General features: G+C 43.3%; 1 protein-coding gene across 3 annotated transcripts; it reads right to left on the bottom strand.

Moving 5' to 3' along the window:
* Positions 1-1,299: 1,299 nt before the first annotated feature.
* Positions 1,300-25,869, bottom strand: FBXL3 (F-box and leucine rich repeat protein 3). 3 transcript variants are annotated; one of them, XM_040425339.1, is made up of 5 exons: positions 25,542-25,869; positions 10,693-11,059; positions 7,605-7,727; positions 3,341-3,512; positions 1,300-2,497 (listed from the first exon to the last, which is right to left on the bottom strand). In XM_040425339.1, exons 2-5 carry the CDS (start codon positions 11,056-11,058, stop codon positions 1,854-1,856), a joined length of 1,305 nt encoding a protein of 434 aa, XP_040281273.1. In that variant the 5' UTR covers position 11,059; positions 25,542-25,869; the 3' UTR covers positions 1,300-1,853. The 3 variants fall into 3 exon arrangements, with proteins under 3 accessions (XP_040281273.1, XP_040281274.1, XP_040281272.1); XM_040425340.1 differs by lacking the exon at positions 25,542-25,869 and adding an exon at positions 24,637-24,649; XM_040425338.1 differs by having other exon boundaries at positions 1,306-2,497; positions 10,693-11,061; positions 25,551-25,869.
* Positions 25,870-27,137: the final 1,268 nt, after the last annotated feature.

Raw genomic sequence — 27,137 nt, 5'->3', positions numbered from 1 at the left:
CTTTCAGACCAGACAAGAAATTGAAATAAATGATCTGATTTGTTTGTCTTTTGAGGTTTTCATACATGACGCTAAGAGTGGTCACTTATTGCATTACTTATCTCCAACTGGTGATGGACAGAGCTTAGATACATGTTAAACTGGTCTCTGTAGTCAATGCCAGGATATAAACTGCCGCAGCACTGGCATGGGGACTTGCCGGGCCTACTGCTGTGTATAAAATAAGGATTTAGCCAGTGCAACTCATTCTGTATTCCCATTATGCCGGTTTCACGCAAGCCTAATGCTGGTACATTTAGGGATCTATGAGGCTGTTAGTTTTATGTCATTAGACCCCTAAAAAGACTATGATATGGGGCAAAAATGTGTCCATATTATGCTCGTGTGAAATTGGCCTTACGTTGATTAAAGCAGATTCTTCTTCAAAATCACGCTCACAGTAGCGTAGTTATGACATAAATAAAACTGGATGGTAACCATCACTTTTTGAATGTGGTAGTAAGAGAACACAGTCCACAGAAAGGGTTTGTTCTACACAAATGAATGTGGCTGCTACTCCTATTTATGAGGAATAAAATAGCGAGTTGTCGTAAGCACAGTATATACGGCATACACTTTCTTGTCATCAGTCCCCAGTAACAGGAGAAAGGAAAATTCCCTAAGGGCAATTCTGCGACAGCAAACACATAATTGTGTGGCTGGATTCATAGCGTAAATTCTGTGGGTTCACTCTCCGTATTTGTAAAAAGTTAAATAGTCAGTGGAAATCCACGACAGAAACAGGCTAGCTGAGGTCTAATTATGTGCGGATTTCATTGTGGAATTTTCCTGCAGCAAGTGGATGAGATTTTTTTCAAATCTCACTTGAGCTGGTATTAGGCCCCTTTCACACGAACGATACAAACTGTGTCCGGATCTTTTCAGGAAAAAACTGATGGTTTTGCATGCAAGTGCATTCAATGTTGTCTGCGTTTGCGTCCAGTTTTTTTTTTTCACGCAGATGCTATCAGCTTTGATGCGTTTTTCGCACAAGTGAAAAAAAACAAAAAAAAACAGAAGAATTACAAACATCATCTCCTAGCAACCATCAGTGAAAAACGCTTTGTATCCAGGCAACATCCAGATGCAATGTGATTTTGGGACTGTTTTATTATAAAACGTTGCATTTCAGTTGCTTTTTGTTATTACTTTAGATTAGAATTTTTTTATCTAATTTAGAATAATGTTGATCTTGTATGTACAATATTTAAGTATCCTTCCTTAAATAAAAAAAAGTAATGTACATAAATGAAAATCCGGTCAGCGAAAGTATGTGCACTGCCATTTAATAATAGATAACCTGAAAACAGCAACAGCTCAGAAAACGAAGATTAAAATATATAAGAACTAAAAGTTAAAAACTGCGAATTTCATAGATCTTCCAGATTAAAGCATTTATACAAAATCGTTTTATAATGTAATAACTAAAAGATGCAAGTGACAAGCAAAGTAGGGTCTCTTTATTGAGTACACAAAAAATGTAAAAGCCAAAATTAGGTCCCTGCAAGATAAAATGTACCTTTTCCAAATTTTGCACTAAATAAAAGGCTTAAATCAACGGATTAAGTGCGACACCGAACAAATTATCCCTGGCTCAGCTTCCACTAATTAATCTGAATCCCGTGGATTAAATGCATGTCCAAATCTATGGTCCTTAAATATTCCAAACTATAATGTGACTGTAATAAATTAGTTCCTGCACACTATTAAATAAAGCAAAAACTGCAGATGAGTTTATTAGTTTGTCATGCAATCGTGCTGAAGATTTAAGGTGCTCTTCCATATAACCACAGGTAGTAGATCAGCTTCAAATCCTACCAAGTAGGCATCATGTCTGGAAACCAGACTCTGCCAAGATGCTTTGAAACTTCCCAATGAATTTGCTCCAAGTTATACTTCTGATCGGGGATTAAAACTTCCTCCATGATTGAAAGCTGGGACAGGCGACCACCACACATCTTTACAAACTCTACAAATGCAGAGCAAGAGACTTCGCACTCCCCAAGTCCGATGGCCGTCAGGCTCTTGCACCGCTCTGCAATGCGAATCAGTTCTTCATCAAGAGGTCGAAGTCCATTAGCGCAAACAACCAACTCCACGAGCCGAGGGCATGTCATGCCAACACGGCCAAGCACTTCTTTGCTTACAGATCTCCCAAAGTACAGGTGTGTGACTGGCGTTTCGTAGCGGAAAAACGGATCAAACTCCTCTTCGTAAAGGAAGAAGTACATGACTAGGTTCACCTTAGGAGAATGCTTTATTAAGGCATCCCAGCTGCTTTTCTGAATGGTGTGAAAGTGTGTTTGCCCTGGGTTCTCGCTGACAACATCGATACGCAGGTGTTCCAACCGCACGTGCTTTTCAGAGGACAATGCCAGCAGCAGCTCATCGCTCAGTAAATAGTAATTTAAAGCCAATTCCCGCAGACCATGACACTGATCTGCGACACATAAAATTCCTGAAATAAATGTAAAATTAGTTTAGTCACAACAAAAGATGCTTACATCACAGTGCCATAGTTAAATATTCATTTACTATGTTAGATTGCACAAAACAAGTTTTTAACTGGACGTAACATAAAAAAATGCTCCTGTGTCTAGATACTGCGGTTACACACTTGGTTACATACTAATGTGTCCAGAGTTGGTAGGAACAAGTCACGTCTAGGGCACCAATCCTTACCAGGTGGCCCAAGTAGTAGAAGGAATCATTCTACCTTTCACATGTACAAGAGGATCCTGGTGGTCGGACAGAACTACTGAGCATGTGTGACCACCAGTACGGGACACATTAGGCAGATGCTCTGACAGCCAATCAAAACAGACAACAAGTCTGTAACTGCAATATCTAGTACATTTTAATGACTCCAGTGAAAACTGATTTCATGTTGCGTGATGACAGAGTAAATTAAAGGTTATTTGAGGGCCGACGTCTTTAAAGTGGACTTCCACAGACAACAAAGGGTACATAAAAAAGTATGCCTGCTGCTAACGGCATCTGAGTGCAACTGCCCTGTGATCTGCAGTCACACAAAGCCTTTCCAGGACCGTTCATGGAATTACTTACTGCATGTAAGGATTCAAGGTTACTGTGAAGTTTTCATTTTCAGTCGAAGCTACATTCTAAATCTTGGTCATCATCATGGAGACCAGCCGGAGAAGAAAGGTAATAGTAAGGCTATTGCTATTACATAGATAAACAAAATATATTCTGATTGAACATCTACATGTACAGACAGTGCATCAACTGCAAGAAAAGATCAGCCAAGTTTTCATCAAAGAACGACATCTAAGAATGTTACCTGCAGGAGAAACGTGTGGACAGCTGCTCATTTTCAAAAGCTTCAGGGTGTGACTATTGTTGGCCACCAGCACTTTCAGAGATGGATCATCAACCGGAGTATCATCAATTTTTAGTGAGGATAGTGACTTTGAGTTGACAAACACAACAGTGAGAGCAGATATGAAGTGTGACTATGAAATTAAAGAAAAAAACGTGTTATTTCTGTCTAGTGACCTATAAATGTGGTCATGCTGCTAGTTCTTCAAATTGTTAATTAAGGTGACCATGCAGATCAGATGAATGTCAGCTAACCCAGTCAATTTTAGCATCAAATCTGGATGGGGATTTTCTGTGTCCCGACAACAGGAAATGTCAAGGCAAAGTCTTTAAAGGGGTTTTCCGAGACTTTAATACTGTTTACCTATCCTCAAGATAGGTCATTATCTGATCTGTGGGGGCCCAGGACCCCTGCCGATCAGCTGTTTGAGAAGGCAGTGGTGCTTGCAGTAGCAGGTGGCCTTCTCTCAGCTTTCCCTAGGCCATGTGACGACATGTCAATGGGGCTGAGCGCGATACCAAGCACAGCCGCTACCAAATGTATGGCGCTGTGCTTGGTAAGCTGCAACAAGGCCGGGGTACTCACCGGCGAGTCGGGTGCCTTCTAAAACAGCTGATCAGCGAGGGTCCCGGGTGTCGGACCCCCACCGATCACATACGGATGACCTATCCAGCAGATAGGTCATCAGTATAAAAGTCTTGGAAAACCCTTTTAACAATAAGTTATATTATCAAAAATGTGGATACCCCCATGGCTGCATTCCCGCCAGTCTTCCTTTTATGACCATCACTAGATCTACCTTTGATCCAAGGTTTGTTTCTTGCTAAGAAAATGAGTTTGCACTTTAGGGTGCGAATTACGGCTGCAGCACATGGACCCCCTGCAGTTCTGTTGAACCGATGTGCATACACATTAATGAACCTTTCTGCCATATTATGTATGTGGATGTCCCGAGTCTCCCCTGACAATAGATATTTGCGAGATAAACCACCACCAGATTATTCTCCTCATTGAGAACATGCAGCATGAATGTCTATGTGGGGTAGGGTTCGGCAGGAACGGGTGCTGGCAGGACAAGCAGACAGCCATACACACAAAATGTAAGAAAAAGAACTGGATCGCACATCCTCAATACTATGCTTTTATCTAACTGCTTCTCAGCATAATTAATATCGCTTCTCAGCGTGATTTATCGTATACCTACACCTATGCTGCATGCTAGACATGAGGCATTAGTATACAATTTGATCAAAAAGCATAGGCCCACTCACCGCGACAAGGTTGCCTTTTCGAATGGGACTGGTATCAGCACTCCTCCCTATTTGGCCCAGGTGCTTTTAATTAGCAGGAGACTGCATAAGGGTATATATTCCTACCTCTCAGTTGGAGTTCCTGAGAGTATGTGATAGGGTGAGTTCCATACCTGTTCACATGGTGAGAGTATGTGATGGGGTTGGTTCCACACCTGTTCACATGGTGCAGTACTGCACGGCGGCTGTTGTTGCTTTGGTGCCGTTCTGGTGGGTTGGTGGGGCCCAGTGCCATGGTGGCTTTGTCATGCAGCGGGGGCGCTGTTTGACTGCTGGGTCCCGCTACCTGCTGGGGTGGTGCTGCGGCGTCGGCGGTCGCCGTGCAGTGCTGCGCCAAATAAGAGGCAACCTTGTCGCGGTGAGTGGGCCTATGCTTTTTGATCAAATTGTATACTAATGCCTCATGTCTAGCATGCAGCATAGGGGTAGGTATACGATAAATTACGCTGAGAAGCGATATTAATTACGCTGAGAAGCAGTTAGATAAAAGCATAGTATTGAGGACGTGCGATCCAGTTCTGTTTCTTATATTTATACAGACAGCCATACACCATCTAGGGTGTATGACCACCTTAAAACTGGTATGTTAAGACATTTGACAGATTAGCTGATGAAATTCCTAAGGGTACTTTCACACTTGCGGCAGGACGGATCCGACATGCTGTTCACCATGTCGGATCCGTCCTGCGGCTATTTTGCCGTGCCCCCGGGCCGCCGCTCTGTCCCCATTGACTATAATGGGGACGGGGGCGGAGCTCCGGCGCAGCACGGCAAAAGGCCGCCGGACTAAAATTACTGCATGTCAGGTTTTTTAGTCCGGCGGCATAGCCGCAGGACGGATCCCACATGGTGAACAGCATGTCAGATCCGTCCTGCCGCAAGTTTGAAACTAGCCTAAGATGGTTTCATGGAGTTTCTATAAATCTATGTACATGCTACAGATGCAACTCCACTCACATGCATGGAAAGGATTTTCAGTGGCAGAAATTTTCTGAAAGAATAAATTTATTGTAAGGGTACGGCTACACTGCGATTTTGGGCGGGACACGCATTGTGCCAAAGTATAAGTGTAGCATGGCAGCCAAAAAAATGAATGGGGTCGCACTGCTGGACTTTTTGAGATTTGCTTGTGGTGGCAGCAGCAGCAGACTTAGGATTCACACTACGACTCCATTCATTTCTATGGCCTGCTTCACTTGTCATGCCCAAAATCGTTGTGTAGCTGTACTCTAATGGTGAAGAAAGCAGTCATATACAGTTGCAAGAAAAAGTATGTGAACCCTTTGGAATGATATTTTGCACAAATTGGTCATAAAATGTGATCTGGTCTTCATCTAAGTCACAACAATAGACAATCACAGTCTGCTTAAACTAATAACACACAAAGAATTAAATGTTACCATGTTTTTATTGAAAACCATGTACACATTCACAGTGCAGGTGGAAAAAGTATGTGAACCCTTGGATTTAATAACTGGTTGAACCTCCTTTGGCAGCAATAACTTCAACCAAACTTTTCCTGTAGTTGCAGATCAGACGTGCACAACGGTCAGGAGTAATCCTTGACCATTCCTCTTTACAGAACGGTTTCAGTTCAGCAATATTCTTGGGATGTCTGGTGTGAATCGCTTTCTTGAGGTCATGCCACAGCATCTCAATCGGGTTGAGGTCAGGACTCTGACTGGGCCACTCCAGAAGGCGTATTTTCTTCTGTTTAAGTCATTCTGTTGTTGATTTACTTCTATGCTTTGGGTCGTTGTCCTTTTGCAACACCCATCTTCTGTTGAGCTTCAGCTGGTGGACAGATGGCCTTAAGTTCTTCATTTTTCCTTCGATGATAGCAATCCGTCCAGGCCCTGACGCAGCAAAGCATCCCCAAACCATGATGCCCCCACCACCATACTTCACAGTTGGGATGAGGTTTTGATGTTGGTGTGCTGTGTCTCTTTTTCTCCACATATAGTGTTGTGTGTTTCTTCCAAACAACTCAACTTTGGTTTCATCTGTCCACAGAATATTTTGCCAGTACTGTTGTGGAACATCCAGGTGCTCTTGTGCAAACTGTAAACGTGCAGCAATGTTTTTTTTGGACAGCAGTGGCTTCCTCTGTGGTATCCTCCCATGAAATCCATTCTTGTTTAGTGTTTTACGTATCGTACATTCGCTACAGGGATGTTAGCATATGCCAGAGACTTTTGTAAGTCTTTAGCTGACACTCTAGGATTCTTCTTCACCTCATTGAGCAGTTTGCGCTGTGCTCTTGCAGTCATCTTTACAGGACGGTCACTCCTAGGGAGTGTAGCAGCAGTGCTGAACTTTCTCCATTTATAGACAATTTGTCTTACCGTGGACTGATGAACAGCAAGGCTTTTGGAGATACTTTTATAACCCTTTCCAGCTTTATGCAAGTCAACAATTCTTAATCGTAGGTCTTCTGAGAGCTCTTTTGTGCGAGGCATCATTCACATCAGGCAATGCTTCTTGTGAAAAGCAAACCCAGAACTGGTGTGTGTGTTTTATAGGGCAGGGCAGCTGTAACCAACACCTCCAATCTCATCTCATTGATTGGACTACAGTTGGCTGACACCTCATGCCAATTAGCTCTTGGAGATGTCATTAGTCTAGGGGTTCACATACTTTTTCCACCTGCACTGTGAATGTTTACATGGTGTGTTCAATAAAAACATGGTAACATTTAATTATTTGTGTGTTATTAGTTTAAGCAGACTGTGATTGTCTATTGTTGTGACTTAGATGAAGATCAAATCACATTTTATGACCAATTTGTGCAGAAATCCATATAATTCCAAAGGGTTCACATACTTTTTCTTGCAACTGTAGATGTGGTGAAATCGTTTTTACTTCATTATGATGCCATAGGACGGTTAAGGCTACAGGTCTATCCAAGCCCTTACCTTTGGTAAATCCATAAAGCTTGGTCGAGCAGTTGAAATCAGTCCAAGTGTTTTCAAAGAGCAGTTTACAAGTTGAGAAAGAATATCGCATGCAGCTTCTGCTGATTCCTTACTGCTATCAACCTAACAAGAAAGAAAAGCATAAATCATGATATCTACAGTGGCGAAAAATGCACACAACTTTCTAGCTAGAACAATTCGTAATAATGTGTAGAGCATAGAGGTTACAGCATCTCTGCATATTAAAGGCGTTCTCCGAAATTCGGATACTGATAACTAGTGTTGAGCGAACTTGTGTTTTAAGTTCGGCGTCTAAAGTTCGGGTTATCGAAGAATAGCGTTATGGATTCCGCTACTACGGACCATAACAGAATTTAGAATCCGTAACGCGATTCTTCGATAACCCGAACCTGAACTTTAGACGCTGAACTTAAAACACAAGTTCGCTCAACACTACTGATCACCTATGCTGATGATAGGTGATCAATAGAGTTGAGCGAAGCGAGCTTCGGATGCTTAATCCGAAGTCGCTTTGTTCAAAACTAGTACCTCAGAACTGGAGCAGAGTTCTGTTTCAGGTTTTATAGTTGTTTTCCCGCTCGACTTCATGAATAACTTGCTATGGGAGACGGATCTCTGTACAGTATAATTCCGAAGTTTTGAATGAAGCCACTTCGGATTAAGCTTGCATCGCTCAACTCTAGTCATCAATATCAGATTGGGGGTGAGTGCCGTAACCTCCTCGCAGCTTACCAAGCACAGAGCTATCCATTGAATAGTAGCCGTGCTTGGTATTGCAGCTCAGCCCCAATCACTTGAATAGGACTGAGCTGCGCCTAGGCCCCATGACCGATGAACTTCAAAGATTACTTTTTTGGCTTAGGAAGAGGCTCTTTGGAGTGCCTTGACCTCTTCAAACACCTGATCTGACTCCAGACACCCCTCCAATCTGATACTGATATCTGTCCTGAGGATAGGTTATCAATATCAGGATCTTGATAAACCCCACTAATTTAACAGTAATAATACAGTCTAATTAAATTAGTAGTACACATTTTCAATCAGAAAATTTGAGCTAGAGGCCTGTGGTACAACAACCAGGCAACTTACCAGACGCTGAAGAGTGAAAGCATTATCTCCAGTGTACCCCCACACATCAGTGTTAGTAAATGGCAATGTCACTCCATTTAATGTATATAAAAAACATTGCCCACATAAAACCAGACAGGATGGTCTGGTTTTCAACTATGCAATGTCCAAAGTGCTGCCTGGATTTGAAAGAGCAAACGCTTGAATATAAGTCGTTGCTATGGGCATGAGATGTTCTCTCGTCTCTACACCCTAGGCTTTATGTCTTCCCATTGTAAAGGGTTAGAAAAACCGACATCAACAACTTAAAGACCTGACACTACTCCCAACTCGTCTGTTTTAGTAACTAATTGCATTTCTCAAAAAATAACAATTCTGGAGCAATGTTGAACTATTCCTACTACGAAGTTTATGAATGAATTTCCTGGAATTCCATTACTGGACAATGTCAGGCTGTGCACAGATGCACCCTCTACTGGTAACATGCAGTAGTACCTTTATTCTTAAAGGGACTCTGTCACCACTTTCTAACCCCCCCTTTTCAAAGTATTGTTATCTGCATGGCGCCCCTGTGATTATAAATGTGTTGTTAGAAGTTAAATTCGCCGTCTCCTTTTGATAAAAAGAGCTTTTATCTAACCTGTCAATCTTCTTGATAAGGTGCCCAGGGCGTTTCTTTTCGTCTCAATCTGCCGCCCGCCGCCGCCACCGTTGGTGCCCAGCTCCTCCCCTCATGCTTTCAGCGCCGCCTGAATGTAATCAAATACGCCTCCGGCTCTCTCTCAGTGCCCCCTCCTCCTTTTCAAAGATCCCGCGCGTGCGCACAGGGCTGTGCCTGATGCGCCCGTGCGGACATTTACAATCAGCCTCATTGAGCGAAGTGCGCATGCGCGCACTTCGCTCAATGAGGCTGATTGTAAATGTCCGCACGGGCGCATCAGGCACAGCCCTGTGCGCACGCGCGGGATCTTTGAAAAGGAGGAGGGGGCACTGAGAGAGAGCCGGAGGCGTATTTGATTACATTCAGGCGGCGCTGAAAGCATGAGGGGAGGAGCTGGGCACCAACGGTGGCGGCGGCGGGCGGCAGATTGAGACGAAAAGAAACGCCCTGGGCACCTTATCAAGAAGATTGACAGGTTAGATAAAAGCTCTTTTTATCAAAAGGAGACGGCGAATTTAACTTCTAACAACACATTTATAATCACAGGGGCGCCATGCAGATAACAATACTTTGAAAAGGGGGGGTTAGAAAGTGGTGACAGAGTCCCTTTAAATTGTTGGCAGGAATGACACAAAATAGCATTTAAGAAAAGATGCTCCAGAATAGTCATCTCATGTGGACTACAATTATTTCCTAAAAGAGACATGTCAGGAGTGGCTGTAAGAAGGCAGAGAACTTAAAGGGCATCTCTAGGATTTAGTAACTGATGACCTACCCCTAGGATAGCTCACCAATACCAGAGTAGCTCCGGCGGTGGAAGTTGGCACCGGAACCACCCACTGGTGGACAGAGCTGGCTTTCACAGCGTTGCTCCTGTTCACTACAATACATGGCGAGGTATGGAGCTTTTCGGGAAAAAAGCAATTACGTTTTTCTAATCCTTTACATCCCCTTTAAAAGGAACACAATAAAAAAAAGAAAATGCACAAACAATAATAAACATCCCAGACCATCTCCTCTTTTGCTTTGATCTTATTTAATCTCATATTACAATTATATAAAGAAATCTTCTCTTTGTGTCTTAGAAGTGTACCTAGGAACCGAACCCGAGTACGGTTTCAGGTTTTAAAGTGGTTTTCCACTTTAAAAATCAATAACCGAAGTTATTTGGCTAATCGGAGCCCATACATTCTAATATTGTACGGAGACGAACCTCCGTACAGTATTATTCCGAAGATATGAACGAGGGGCCTGTAGATGTAGCATCTCTTTTCACTACTCCTATACTGAATGCATATTACTAGGTTACCGCTCACAAACAATATAATGATTTTATACCTTGAAGCTGACATACTGCAGGTGATTCGAGTGCCTCTTTATGATCTGTTTGATCAGATCAGGATGTGTCGCCTTAAAGTAAGAAGTAGCCGGCTGATTGAGCTCAAATTCAAAGCATCTCCAGAGGTCGGGCATGTGAAACACGTGATTCCAGTTTCTGCACACTTGGGAGGCATGTGCACGATCCAAAAGAGGCAAATACTGAAAAATCTGCAGAATGATGTCAGGAAGTAGATTCCCCCAATCGTGACCCTCAGAAGGCTCCGTGGCTTCGTCCCGGGTGCTTTTTGGCTTTTTTGACAATTCCCCCAACTCTCCGACTGATAACCCAATGCTGGTGTCACTGGCCATTCTTCCTCTTTTCATCCTACACATAAAACACATGACATTAGATAGTGGCAGAACAGTATGGGGTCAACGCAAAATGGGGGGGCATTTTTATCCCTTCACGAGACAAGGAAACCATTCGGTGTGAATAGCAGGAACTCGTACATATCGGGTACAGTGGACGGCATCAATAGGCATTTTCATACAAATTCTAAGTAATATGTATAATATCACACATGTGAGCAGAATATAGTATGAAATAAAACATGTAAGCCAAAAAGTGCTTCCTGCTCTGCACCAGCAGCCATTATTATCCTTCTTATAACATGTCATGGCTTTGGGGTATATCAGCATATTACACAGTATGGAGTCATGGAGAGCTTTATCACAACGCATGCAAATCTATATGTCCTGGAAGAAAATGGCAGACAATACCTATCTCCAAGGTCTCTTCATGCCATCACCGGAGATCTACTCATCTCTGAGAGGAGAAAGCCTTCCTTCCCCACAGTCCTTTACCTCTACAACCTCCGATCTGACAGTTAACAAGGATGGAGTAAAGAAGAGCTGGAGGGGATAATTACAGCATACAGAAAACCAGGCGGTATAGCTCCGATTGTGAGAGCAGCACGTTGTAATGTGACCCATTTGTATAAATGCATAATTAGATGAAAGCGTACCAGACATGGACGGGTAAATACCCTTATAAAAAACGGTTTGCTTTGTTTCCCGCTGTGTGCTATAAATAACAATGTGCCTACTTGTTATAAATTATTGCCACCCTGACCCGCATAAAACTGGCTTCACACAGCATTTTGCGGGGGGAAAAAATAAATAAATAAAACTTTCTTTGGCAGTTTTCATAACCAGTTTTTCAGCCAAAAATGCTGTGGCTAGATGTTACATTAAAGGGGTTGTCCCGAGATTTAAACTTATCACCTATTCACTTAAAGGGAACCTGTCATGTGGATATTTGATTATAATCTAACTAATTATATACAATCATTAACTACTAAAAAGTACCTTAGATGTATTTAGTTACTGGTGTGTCAGATGGTTACCTCATAATATACACACAAAGATGCCACATGCTAATGAGCTGATTCGAGTCCAGCGTGATGCCATTGAGTCCAGCGTATATTTAATTAACAGCTATAGCCACTCCCCTGCCCACCTGCTGCTGGTTCCTATGGGAACAAACTGTCATTCAGCAGCAGGTGGGCGGGGAGAGTCAGGAGCTCATGAATATTCATGACTCCTCATTATCAGATGGAGATTTTCAATACAAGATGTTGGCAGATTGACTGGGTCAATTAAAGAAAGTGACCCAGCATTGTGCTAAGAGAATCAGTCACTTATTTATGTTGCCCTTAGTTAGGACACCATAAAACTGGTGACAGGTTCCCTTTAAAGGGGCTGTTCAGCTCTTGGGATCTTTTTACAGACCACCCATAATGGCAGTGCTGATAATACTTACCTGATCCCAGCATCTGGGTTCTGGCTCCATTGCTGCCCCGCCAGCTCTGCGGGTTGCAGGTCTCCCCATGTCAACATCCTGCTTGACTGGCGGCAACAGTCATGTGTCACCCATGTATCATGCCACTGGCTGCAGCAGTCATGTGACCTGTACCCAACAGACTACAGGTCACGTGCGTCCAACCGGATGCTGACTTGGGGAAACCTGGGACCTATGGAGCCGGAACCTAGTGGCATGGATGAGGTAAGGATGATCACTGTGGGTCTGTAGAAAGGGTTGCAAGGTGTGAACAATCCCTCTAAGTGTCCGATTGGCGGGAGTCCTATTGATTGACCCCCTATGATCTTATGTCCCACATATGAATAAAGCGGTGGTCGAGCATATGTGCTGCCTCCCATTTCATTTCTCTGGGACTGATGGAAACAGCTGAATGGTGTACTAGGCTAGAGATTAATGGAGTGGCAATACACACACTACATACAAAAAACTTTGTTTTCTTAGTAGGATTTCCAAAAAACACAATAAAAAAAAAGTGTAAGGTTAAGTTCACAGTACATTTTTTTGCCCCACATGTATACTTTTGGGGGAAAAAAGATGAAAAGCATACTATACTATGCTTTTCCATCCTGTGGAGTCTAGTAAAAAAAAATGTATATGTTAAATGGATCCTTTTTTTAAAATTTTGTTTATAATGGGACCCTATGGTGAGGATTGCCACTGTACGGCTTCCATCTGAGGAATCTGTTTAATGTATACATGGCAGAGCATGTGTAGTACTCCGCTGTGCTACTCGGAATGAAGAGACTTTAAATGGGTTTTCGGAGATTTCTGGATAGGTCACCGATCAGCTGTTCGAGAATGCTCCGATGCGGCCTTCTGGCAGCTTACCACGCACAGTGCTGTACATTGTATAGCGGTTGTGACGGTATAGCAGCTCAGCCCCATTCACTCCCCGTGGTGCTCACAGGGACGCTAATACCTTCTGATCTCTTCAGGAAAAAGGTGATGGTTTTGTCTGCAATCGCGGTCAGTTTTTTCCACGCGGGTACAATCAATTTTAGATGTGTTTTTCATGTGTGTGAAAAAAAAACCCTGAAGAATAACAATCTACATCTCCTAGCAACCATCAGTAAAAAACACATCGCATCCGGATGCAATCCGTTTTTCACTGAAGCCCCATTCACTTCTATGGAACCAGAGATGTGTGGAAAAACGCAGAATATAGAACATGCTGCGATTTTTCTTGAACGCAGGGATGATGCGTGAAAAACAGCAATCATGTGCACAGACTCATTGAAATAAATGGGTCAGGATTCAGTCTGGATGCTTTATGCTTCACGCATTGCACCCTGACGGAAAACGAATTTGTGTGAAAGAGGCCTAAGGCCTATTTTTTCTTAGTGAAGGTAGATGATAACAAAACATATCCATACTGTTCAATCAGGTCAGTTTTGTGCAGTGAAGAGAGCATAGTCCATGGACTGACGCCCTGTACATGGATGTGTGCATGCTCCTGATGGTCATCATAAGAGCTTCATGACCATATGGCTGTGACGTCACCACGACCACGTGTCACTGTGTCCACGCTGCTAATTATACAAAGCCTATATCCTACAGAAATTCAACTTCTCCGCTGCGGATGGTAACCATAGACCCTTATTCTCAGAACTGGCGAGTGTCTAACTGCAGGTGCCTCATATAAATGTGATACGTTAAGCAATGGAATACAATATAAAAGACTGCAAAACAAAATAAAATGTATAAAACATTAAATGACAGGTGGCAATCTGAGGTTATCCTTTAGACATGCCATCTGATCTTTGTTTGTCCACTGTAATTACTTGCACTGCTGTACATACATAGCACTGCACAACCCTTAGGCCAGACACACATGAGCGAGTTCAATGTGAGAAACTCACAGCGTGTGGCAGTGGCAGTTCCCATTCTGACCTCCGCTCCTCTGACAGGTTTGTCCACTGTAATTACTTGCACTGCTGTACATACATAGCACTGCACAACCCTTAGGCCAAACACACACGAGTGAGTTCAATGTGAGAAACTCGCAGCGTGTGGCAGTGGGAGTTCCCATTCTGACCTCCGCTCCTCTGACAGGTTTGTCCACTGTAATTACCTGCACTGCTGTACATACATAGCACTGCACAACCCTTAGGCCAGACACACATGAGCGAGTTCCATGTGAGAAACTCGCAGCGTGTGGGAGTTCCCATTCTGACCTCCGCTCCTCTGACAGGTTTGTCCACTGTAATTACTTGCACTGCTGTACATACATAGCACTGCACAACCCTTAGGCCAGACACACACGAGTGAGTTCAATGTGAGAAACTCGCAGCGTGTGGCAGTGGGAGTTCCCATTCTGACTTCCGCTCCTCTGACGGGATTGCACAGCATTATAATTGTTTCTAAGGCTGTGTCTCCCTTCGAGACCTGGAATCTTTTTTATTACACTGACAGCATTAAGTCAGTGTAGTTCAGTGGATTCCAGGACTCTCAGGGTCACACAGCACTATAAATCATTATAACACTGTGCCATCCTGTCAGAGAAGCAGAGGTCAGAATGGGAACTCCCACTGCGACACGCTGCGAGTTTCTCACACTGAACCATCTCCTGTGTGCCTGGCCTTACTCATCTCATGACACACGACAAACATCAGCTCCCAACTAATTATCATAATTATACTGGAAAACAGGAAGTCGTTTAATCTCTTGGTCCACACCCAACGCACATACTAATAGATTGCTGGCCTGCATATCCACAACATCCTACGGGTGTCACAATTAGGTCTTCTGACTTCAGCCAAAGAAGGTTATTTTCTGTACATTTTTTCCTGTATAATTTACGTATTTCCTTATGATTTTCAAGATTACTCCGTTTACTTCCAGGGAATAAAAATCTCGTTACAGTGTCACAGTCTTGTAATGACCTGAGCTTCTGGAATGTTTTAACTGGCGTCTAAAAGGAGCTTACTGAGTTAATGATATTGATGACATGTCCTCAGGCTAGGTCCTCAATATCAGATTGGTGGGGCGGTTGACACCTGGCACAACCATCAATCAGCTGTCTATCCTCTGGATAGGGTAAAAATAGAGAGATAAGCAATTCATTAAGATCGTTAATAAGCCACTCACTTCAATCACAGTAGTGCCCCCATGTGAAGTCCAGTATGCAGAGAAGCGCGCACTAGCGGTCGGCGTGCCTCACATTCTACTGCACATGTGCTAGGTTGATAGACAATTTGCACCCTCTGGCCAATGAGAAAACAGGAGTCTGGTGACCTACAGGCATTCCAGAGTTTCAGAACCCTCCGCTATTGTCCTATAGGCGGGGCACTAATTTAAGGGATAAACTGGTCCATGCTGATTCCCTGTCATCTTCACGACATCTAAATCAGAAGACGGGTTGCTTCCCTTGTTTGGGCTGCTGCCACCAGCAGCATTATTACAGGTAACTCCTTTGTGCATCCCCATACAGGGAAGAAGTATTACATTAGACAACAGTTCACGTGTAATTCCTCATATGTGATTTACATTTTACGATGCCCCTATGGGCTATTATATGTGGGGAAACCACACAAAAGGTAAAGAAGAGAATCACACAACCTAAATCTAAGATCCGTAAGGCGTTTTTGGAGCTCCCTGTCCCGGAACACTTTTTTTAAATGTGGACACATTTCTCAATTGAGGTTCCAGATAATAGATGGGGTCGCATACCCTCGCTGTGGCGGTGACCGAGACACTCTACTAAAAAAAACTTGAACTTAAGTGGATCCACAAGTTGGACACACTAGAACCCAAAGGCCTCAATAGGGACTATAATTTGGGTATTTTTATTAAGTAGTTTGTTCCCTTGATGTATGCTGCAACTACCCTGTGTATAGGAGCGATTTGTAAGTTTGGTGCCCAACAAAATGTTTTGTTGTGTTTTATGTTCTTTTATATTTTTATCATACACTAATTCGTGTCTTTTCCTCTGCTTTTCCTTAGGTGGTGCCCTCCATACTTATTTTAGACTTGTTTGCCCGGGCCATCTTTGGATCAAATATTCCTCTCTCACTCCTCATGAAAACCGTTGATTATTATAAATGAGGGGTTGAATTATGTAAGATAGGTTGGATGAGATGCAACAGCCTTTCATGACTTTCTCTTTTCCCCCTCGATAATGTCAAATATTAGGGGTGACATGCTTATTAACGTACGCTGCCCCCCCTATAGACATTGGGGTTTAATGGCTGCAGCAACCCCTTGAGTAAGGTAGAGGGTCAATTGAAAATTGATCACTCCCTTATAGGGATTGCTGCCATCTGATTCTCTTTTGGGGGACCCATCTGAGGACTGGGAGAATCCTATGTGACGACTCCAGTCATATTGAGCCCCCTATTTTGATCAGATCATTATATAGCTGCTCTCTAACTTGTCTTCCATTCAGACCCCCATATTAACTAATAGATTTTACTGTCTTGTATTTCGGATTGTCAGGTGGGAGTACAGAGTTCTGCCAGTAGAATGGGATAAGATCGCTGAGTTGCCTATATGCGTCATTAGGTACTCCCCTCTCTTTTCTATTGGCTATAGAGCGATCTTTCCCTGCACTTGGCAACAGTGTATGTCACCAGACTCCTGTTTTCTCATTGGCCAGAGGGTGCAAATTGTCTAGTGCTGCGGATTTCTGCGTATACCTATCCTCTGGATAGGTCATCATCATGTGATGGGTGGGGGTCTGACACCTGGGACCCCTGCCGATCAACTATTTGAGAAGGCCCAGGTGCTACTGTAAGCATTGGTCTAAGGTAAACAGCAGGAAGGCAAACGGCTAAGTGGCGAGGGTCCAGGATGTAGGACCCCACCGATCAGATGCTGATGACCTATCCAGAGGATAGTTGGAAAACCTCTTTAGGTATCAATAACAGGAGGTATTAATGGCATATTTTTAAAATGGCCTACACAAAAAAAAAAAAACTATGATAAAACCCGTTAGAACTTTGGGTCATCCGTACAACCATCCTTACAAATGGGGCAGCAGCAATATGGCATAAAACTTCAAATGAAACGTTAGGTGGATACTTCAGTATGCCGTGAAGCAGTTATCTCCCCTGCAAAAGCGTGTGGCCGACGGTAATTGTTGTGCATTTTCATACATATACAATATTATCTAATGACATTATAATCAAAATGAATGCTCACCTCATTGCCTTAAAGAATAAGATCAGCCTGAACCAAAGTTATATTATATGGCTGAGGAAACCAAGATAAGTTCATGGCAAGTTCAGTTTATATTAAAAAAAAAAATAATTGTGAACATAAACGGACATTGTATTAAAAGTTAGTGCTAAAGACATGAGACCATCTGTAAGGAGTATGCCAAATCCCTAAAACATGTCTGTCTGGAGGGAACAAGGTTACTTGATAAGGAACTCATATCCTTGAGGCACACCTGCTGTATGAGGTTCAATTTATATATTCATAATTATATTATATATATATCTCTGTATGGTATATTTAGTTTATAACATATGTTAATCAATAATTCATATAATGTGTTATCTATGTGTAACAATGTATCGATTTATATATATGTCATACCATGTATTTACCATTTAGAAGGTATTGTAGAAGGTACAGAAACAAGTAAGTTTATGTTAATTGGGTTTCTGGGAAAAGTAAATGCCATTTCAAAACAATAGTTATTCATGAATGTAGATAAGTGAAATGTACAAGTTCCGATGCCAAGCATCAAAGCCGCTATATAAAAGTCAACCTATATTTTAAAAAGATAGGAGAAGACAGTCAACTCCCACAAGTCCAGGATATAGGTAATTAAAAGTGTCAGGAAAAGACCTTCCTCAATGATTTAGTGAGAAAGGTCAACGAGGTCCTGTGAACATATTATTAGATATTTAATTTTAAAGCTTAAAAGTTGGGATGTTCATCTACAGTACCGCAGTGCCATCTGGAGGCAGATGGATAATATTATATTATTTCATTATTTGTTCTATACCATATTATGAGTTTGTACAACGTCATGATGTTATTAGCATGCGAGTACACCCACCCTACCTGATTGGGAATCCCTAATCTAAAGGGGATGATTCTTAGATAAGGGGGGGGGAATAATTACTCGTGTGCGGAGTAGCATGAAAAGAAGCTAGCAAGAGAAAAAAAGCGAGAGCTGGAGATTAAGGGAGGAAGAGAGAGAAGTGGAGCTCTCTAGAGGGGTCTATCGAGATGAAAGCCATAATGAGATGCGCTATGATGGACCACCCAGCTTTCCTAGGAGCAGAAGTGAGATTACTACTAGGACTTGGTAAGAGACACAGAAAATGATATTTCATTTTATTAAGACTAATTTGATAGTGTGGGTGAAATTATACCATCTAGATTGGCGAATAAATAAATGATTAAATAAATTGATCATCTCCATATTGAGATGTAGTCTTAGGATATTGTGAGGCTTCATTCTACCTGCAGAAGAATCTAGACTCATAATCTAGCAAAGCATTACATGATTGCTTATATATATATATTGATAGAACATTCTTCGCCAAGCTAAGTGATGGATTCCCACAGGAAAGATTTATTTCAAATCCTTCCCATTTAAGATCCTAGATCCCTGTTATTTGTCTTAATAGTCTTACCAAAGTTATATATGTGAAAATAGTCCAGGATGGGGGGGAAGGATACAGTTATCTCTTCTAAGTTATATCCTTGAATGGATTTGCCCATGCCTGAAGTCATGTGATGTGTAGTTGGTTAGGGGGGGCAGAATGTATTTAGCATTCTATATTGATGTCTAGGATTAGACATGCCCATCTTGATATCATGAGGTTTTCTCTGAACAGAAGTAATATATATAACTTATGTTCATATTTTGATATCCTAACCTAATAATAGCTTGGTTATAATGTGACAAGTTATTTCCACTCACATGTATTGTTAAGCTTGTAATGCTTTATATTAACGCTATATATATTCATTTGCATGTATCATTGTGTTTATTTACTTATGTATGTTTATAATCTTGTAACCAATAAATCTGCATATTTTTATAATACCTGTGTATTATTGTATAATGCGGACCTACATTTTATCATTAACGTCATCTCACGTCAAAAATAACTTATTTATCTGAGGAAATAGTCGGACTCAGATGTGAATTGTATCAATTAGGTTGTCTACAATTCACCAGGTCATGATTTTAAGAATTTATGACAAATTTTATAAATTGTATTTTCTTATGGTTAATTATTTTTATGACCATAATTAATAATTCTTAATTGAATTATTACCCCCCGACATAATAAATCTGCGGCTTAAGAGGTGTTTTACAGCAAACTGGAGTGACTTACTGAAATGTTCTGACATAATGCTGTCAGTGGAGTTCAGTAGATACAAGTCTGGCAGTGCGATCCTGTGAGAGGAGCAGAGGTCAGAACGGGAAACCAGGCTTATACATACTGGGTGCTTCTCACGTTGAACTCGCTCATCTGAATCTGGCCTTACATTGACATCTGCCTTGTGAAGTCCAACAGGCTGTTCCTCTCTAATGGGATCCAGACGCTTTCCACGTACAGTTCTGGCATTTATGATGGAAATCAGCCAATGGGGATCTGGAGGTTTGCGGCATTATCTGGCTATGCCGGACACGTGAACTCCGGCATTGTTCGTCTGCTGGAACGGCCTGTCAGATTTCACAATGCAAATGTCAGCGTAGTCTTAAAGGGGTTATCCAAGACTATAAAATGCACCCCATATTCCCGGGCCCCTTACATTGAATATACTTACCTGGCTCCCCGCGCTGGTCACTGCACCGCCGCTGCAGATTCTCCCCATGCACGGATAAAAACATCCGATGTCGGGGAAGGGGAGAAGCCAATGGCAGGCGGGGATGTGCCTCCCTAGCGTCACCCGCTCGTCCCTGTCCCCACGCGCTCCCCCGACACCGGATATTTTCATTCGCGTGCCGGGAGAAACAGCAGCGGTGGTTCGGGGACCAGGCACAGGGGGCAGGGAACCAGGCAAGTATATTCATTGTGAGGGACCCAGGTATATGGGGTGCATTTTATAGCATTGGATAACCCCTTTAATTTGTGCCTTTTTAACACCACGCTCAGGCTGTCTAGCCCTGCACCGCATGTATCCAGGGGCTCAGGCTGGACGAGGGACAGACACTTTTCTCTGACTCTACACTAACTATTGGTTGACTTACTTTCAGACAGAATTTTTTACCAGAAATGTGGCCCAAACCGTAGCCTCTTAGGACATGCTCTTTTTCGGATTAGAAGGAGAAAATTTCTCTAAACTTAAACTTAGATGCACCAAACTATGCCACCTTTTGGTGCAATGTATGCCAATATCTAGGTGCACTCACGTTAGTAAATGTGGACCATTGTGCCTAAAAATGTGCTACTAAATTTTTTATATTGATGACTTATCCTCAGGATAGGTTACCAATACCATATCGGTGGGGGTCTGACTCCCGGCACCCCCAAAGATCAGCTGCTTGTGCAAGCGTTGCCTTCTCTTGACTACATACCTGTTCGTCATTCACTTGGACGGGAAGGCGCTGCCCCGTTAAAGTGAATAGGAAGGGTTAGCTGTAATTACTAGGGATCGACCGATTATCGGTTTTACCGATATTATCGGCCGATATTCAGTATTTTGACCGTTATCGGCATCTATTTTGCCGATATTCCGATAACTTATTGGGAACACAGATCGCGCTGCTGTCAGCGCTCTCCATGTTCCCTCAGCAGCACAGGGGAGAAGGAAGCAGTGTCTCCCTCCCCCTGTGCTTCTGCTGCTGGCGCCAATGAGAGTAGGGAGGACAAGAGGAGGGGCGGGGCTGTGGTCACTGCGCCACCAATGAAGATAAGTCTCTCATTAATTCATATACAGGAGGCAGGAGCTGGCTGCAGAATCACATAGCCGGCTCCCGACCTCTATGACAAGTAGCTGCGATCTGCGGTAGTTAACCCCTCAGGTGCCGCAGATCGCAGCTACCGCTCATAGAGGTCGGGAGTCGGCTATGTGATTCTGCAGCCAGCTCCTGCCTCCTGTATATGAATTAATGAGAGATTTCACTTCATTGGTGGTATTAATCATTAAAGGTGCAGTGCGCCCCCCCCCCGAATATTAACCCCTTAAGGACACAGCCTTATTTCACCTTAAGGACCAGGCCATTTTTTGCAAATCTGACCAGTGTCACTTTAAGTGCTGATAACTTTAAAACGCTTTGACTTATCCAGGCCGTTCTGAGAATGTTTTTTCGTCACATATTGTACTTCATGACACTGGTAAAATAAAGTAAAACAATAAATTCATTTTTATTTATAAAAAAATACCAAATTTACCAAAAATTTGTAAAAAATTGTAAATTTCAAAGTTTCAATTTCTCTACTTTTATAATACATAGCAATACCTCCAAAAATAGTTATTACTTTACATTCCCCATATGTCTACTTCATGTTTGGATCCTTTTGGGAATGATATTTTATTTTTTGGGGATGTTACAAGGCTTAGAAGTTTAGAAGGAAATCTTGAAATTTTTCAGAAATTTTCAAAAAAACAATTTTTAGGGACCAGTTCAGGTCTGAAGTCACTTTGCGAGGCTTACATAATAGAAACCACCCAAAAATGACCCCATTCTAGAAACTACACCCCTCAAGGTATTCAAAACTGATTTTACATCGTTACCCTTTAGGTGTTCCACAAGAATTAATGGAAAATAGATACAATTTCAAAATTTCACTTTTTTGGCAGATTTTCCATTTTAATATTTTTATTCCAGTTACAAAGCAAGGGTTAACAGCTAAACCAAACTCAATATTTATGGCCCTGATTCTGTAGTTTACAGAAACACCCCATATGTGGTCGTAAACCGCTGTACGGGCACACGGCAGGGCGCAGAAGGAAAGGAATGCCATACGGTTTTTGGAACGCAGATTTTACTGAACTGGTTTTTTTGACACCATGTCCCATTTGAAGCCCCCCTGATGCACCCCTAGAGTAGAAACTCCAAAAAAGTGACCCCATTTTAGAAACTACGGGATAGGGTGGCAGTTTTGTTGGTACTAGTTTAGGGTACATATAATTTTTGGTTGCTCTATATTACACTTTTTGTGAGGCAAGGTAACAAGAAATAGCTGTTTTGGCACCGTTTTTATTTTTTGTTATTTACAACATTCATCTGACAGGTTAGGCCATGTAATATTTTTATAGACCAGGTTGTCCCGGATGCGGCGATACCTAATATGTATACTTTTTTTTTATTTATGTAAGTTTTACACAATAATTTCTTTTTTTAAACAAAAAAAATCATGTTTTAGTGTTTCCATAGTCTGAGAGCCATAATTTTTTCAGTTTTTGGGCGATTACCTTGGGTAGGGTATGATTTTTGCGGGATGAGATGACGGTTTTAATGGCACTATTTTGTGGTGCGTGTGACTTTTTGATCGCTTGCTATTATACTTTTTGTGATGTAAGGTGACAAAAAATGGTTTATTTAGCACAGTTTTTATTTTTTACTGTGTTTATCTGAGGGGTTAGGTCATGTGATATTTTTATAGAGCCGGTCGATACGGACGCGCCAATACCTAATATGTATACTTTTTTTTTATTTATGTAACTTTTACACAATAATATCATTTTTGAAACAAAAAAAAGGATGTTTTAGTGTCTCCATATTCTGAGCCATAGTTTTTTTTATTTTTTGGGCGATTGTCTCAGGTAGGGGCTCATTTTTTGCGGGATGAGGTGACGATTAGATTGGCACTATTTTGGTGGGCAAACGCCTTTTTGATCGCTTGCTGTTGTACTTTTTGTGATGTAAGGTGACAAAAAAATGGTTTATGTAGCACAGTTTTTATTTTTTACGCTGTTCATCTGAGGGGTTAGGTCATGTGATATATTTATAGAGCCGGTCGATACGGACACGGCGATACCTAATATGTATACTTTTTACCAATTTTTTTTTATTTTATTTGGGGAAAATGACGTTTTAGTTTATTTTTACTTGAAACTTTCAATTTTTTGGGGGGGAAAACTTTATTTTTTCACTTTTTTTTTACCTTCTTTTTTGTCCCACTTTGGGACTTCAACTTTTGGGGGTCTAATCCCTTTTACAATGCACTCCAATAACTTCTGTATTGGAATGCATTGGCTGTATGAGTAATACTGTGTGTATTACTCATACAGCTTCCGGCCTGTGAGATCCAGGGGGCTGGATCTCACAGGCTCGTCACTGGAAGGAAGCGCGATGCCTTCCTTAGACATCGCGCTGCCTTCCATGCCATCGGGTCCCCCCTACAGCCGCATGGGGACCTGATGGCACCGCCGCCGAATAAGGTAAAAGCCGCAAACCGCAGGTCTGAATTGACCTGCGGTTTGCGGCGATCGCCAACACGGGGGGGGGGGGGGGGAGGCGTTGTGACAGGATGCTCGCTAAATGATTTCAGTGGACATCCTGTTGCGATTAACCCCCGCCGCTCTGCAATCGCGATTTAAAGTTAGGACGTACCGGTAAGTCCTTAAGGGGTTAATCATTGGTGGCGGCTATCGGCCTGAAAGTTCACAAATTATCGGTATCGGTCCTAAAAAATCAATATCGGTCAATCCCTAGTAATTACACTGCTCCTTGCTGCAGTTGCGACTGCTAGCAGGTAAACAGTGGAGAGAAGGCAGCGCTCATACGAGCACTGTGTTCTCTTCAAACAGCTGATCAGGGAGGGTGCTGGGAGTCGGACCCCAGCCAATCTGATATCGATGAACTATCCTCAGGATAGGTCATCAATATGTACTGGCTGCATAACACATTTAATTTCTAAGTTTAGGTAGACTTTAATGGGATTGAGTTGCAATACCAAGACCAGCCTCTAGAGCACTGTGCTTGGTATACTATGAAGGGGCCCTGTGAGTGCTGTGCCCCTTCAAACAGCTGATCGGCGGGGGTGCTGGGAGGTGGATTCCCACCAATCTGATATTGATAAACTATCCTGAGGATAGGTCATCAATAAAAATATTAAAAAAGTGGTCTCCCCCTTTAAGGAAATAAAGGAAGCTATGGCTCCTGAAATTTGGAGTGGCTGCCAAATTCGACAGTACCTTGTTGACCCTGTCTATGGACCTACCTATGGGTGCATACAGTCCATATATAGCCTTCAACAACAGAAGAATAATGCTCAGGTCAAAGTCCCTACAACAAAACTGCAGATTACCATGAAGACGTCACCAGAACGTGACTTACGTTTATCAAGCACTGCAGGAAATATAATCAGGCAAATTATTAAACCAAAACTACCGTCACGTCTCTCTGCCGTGTACATCACAACGTTTAGTCACTGTCCTATCCATCAACCAGGTAACAGCAGCAAAATACAAAGGTCTGATCAGAAGAACAATCTGATAAAGGTGGTGGGTAACGCCCAGCAGGACCTCTGGGGCTTCTCCATGCCTTCTCTCATGGCCTGCCTGGCCCTGCCTTCAGTGACTATGGAGGAGTCCTTCTAAGCAACGCACAACAGCAAAGGGACCAAACTGGCCTCCACTCGCTCACTCGGGGCCCATAATACCCACATGAGCTGTCCCCATACACCCACCAGAACCTTGGACTCACGGATGGTGACATCACTGGCCAGTTTTGGGGATATAGCAATGCGGTGAGTGCATAGGTGAAGCTCCTCCACCTACAGTATGTATGGGTATGTAGGTAAGCACAAGGACTCCAAGCAGAAACAACACTCATCATCTCCATGAATGGTGGGAGTCATCACTTACTACAGGACCATGGCCAATGAGACTGGTAAAACTATGAAGTAACCTACAGCTGAGAACACAGACAAAACACGTCACTGCTCCGGCCATATGTACTCTATACATGGAAGAAGCGGGACATGCACACATGGTGGCCGGGGACAGTACTACAGGAGGGTCACGTGACCCGCTACACCACACAGGACCCTTGGAGGGGCGTGTCACGTGATCCCAGTATAGGCAGTGGGTGAGCACCACGTGACGTCTGCCGTATATACTGTACCTGAGTGGCGGGTCGCTTTTGATTTACACAACAGTGGTCGATGTTCGTTGTCGTCTCCTGGTCGCATTAGCCCGGGACCGCCGTGTTGTAGCTCAGCCCCCCGTCACAACGCAGCCCACTCCCGGCACTCATCAGACAACTAGGCCCTGGCCGCGAGCACCCGACACGTCCCGGTGCCCTGCTCTCTGCCCGTGGCGCTTGTTCCCAGCCGCCTATGATTGTTATTGTTGGTCCGTCTGCTAAGATGGCGGCGGTAATGCGCGTTCCCTCATGAGATGGCAGCGACTGGAGGATGATGAGGCGGCCACATCTCCCCGCCAGAGCGCGCCCGGGGGAGTGAACTGCAGGAGAGGCCGGTCCACAGTCTAGTGGAGGGCTGCTGCCTGACTAATGCCGAGCTGTGCTGCACATTCCCAGAACTAATGACCGCTTACATCCTGCTGGGGCCGACTGGGAACCTTGTGGCCCTGGGAAAAAAATAAAAGTGGCCCCAGGCCCCAAAATTGACAAAAGGCAGCACAACAGAAGTAGGCAGGACAACAATACCATAGTGCAGCATAATATACTGCTCCAGCAGAACCATATACCACAGTGCAGTACAATACACTGCCCCAGCAGAACCAGATACCACCGTGCAGCACAATACACTGCCCCAGCAGAACCAGATACCACAGTGCAGTACAATATACTGCCCCAGCAGAACCAGATACCACCCTGCAGTACAATATACTGCCCCAGCAGAACCAGATACCACAGTGCAGTACAAAACACTGCCCAAGAAAACCCAATACCACCGTGCAGCACAATATACTGCCCCAGCAGAACCAGATACCACCGTGCAGCACAATTCACTGCCCCAGCGGAACCAGATACCACAGTGCAGTACAATTCACTGCCCCAGCAGAACCAGATACTACCGTGCAGCACAATACACTGCCCCAGCAGAACCAGATACCACCGTACAGCACAATACACTGCCCCAGCAGAACCAGATACCACAGTGCAGTACAATTCACTGCCCCAGCAGAACCAGATACCACAGTGCAGCACAATACACTGCCCCAGCAGAACCAGATACCACCGTGCAGCACAATATACTGCCCCAGCAGAACCAGATACCACAGTGCAGCATAATATACTGCTCCAGCAGAACCAGATACCACCGTGCAGCACAATATACTGCCCCAGCAGAACCAGATACCACCCTGCAGTACAATATACTGCCCCAGCAGAACCAGATACCACCCTGCAGTACAATATACTGCTCCAGCAGAACCAGATACCACAGTGCAGTACAATACACTGCCCCAGCAGAACCAGATACCACCGTGCAGCACAATACACTGCCCCAGCAGAACCAGATACCACCCTGCAGTACAATATACTGCCCCAGCAGAACCAGATACCACCCTGCAGTACCATATACTGCCCCAGCAGAACCAGATACCACCGTACAGCACAATACACTGCCCCAGCAGAACCAGATACCACAGTGCAGTACAATTCACTGCCCCAGCAGAACCAGATACCACAGTGCAGCACAATATACTGCTCCAGCAGAACCAGATACCACCGTGCAGCACAATACACTGCCCC

The sequence above is a fragment of the Bufo bufo genome, chromosome 3, assembly GCF_905171765.1.
Source record: "Bufo bufo chromosome 3, aBufBuf1.1, whole genome shotgun sequence".
NCBI lineage: Eukaryota > Metazoa > Chordata > Amphibia > Anura > Bufonidae > Bufo > Bufo bufo.
This window is presented reverse-complemented; position numbering and strand designations above follow the sequence as displayed.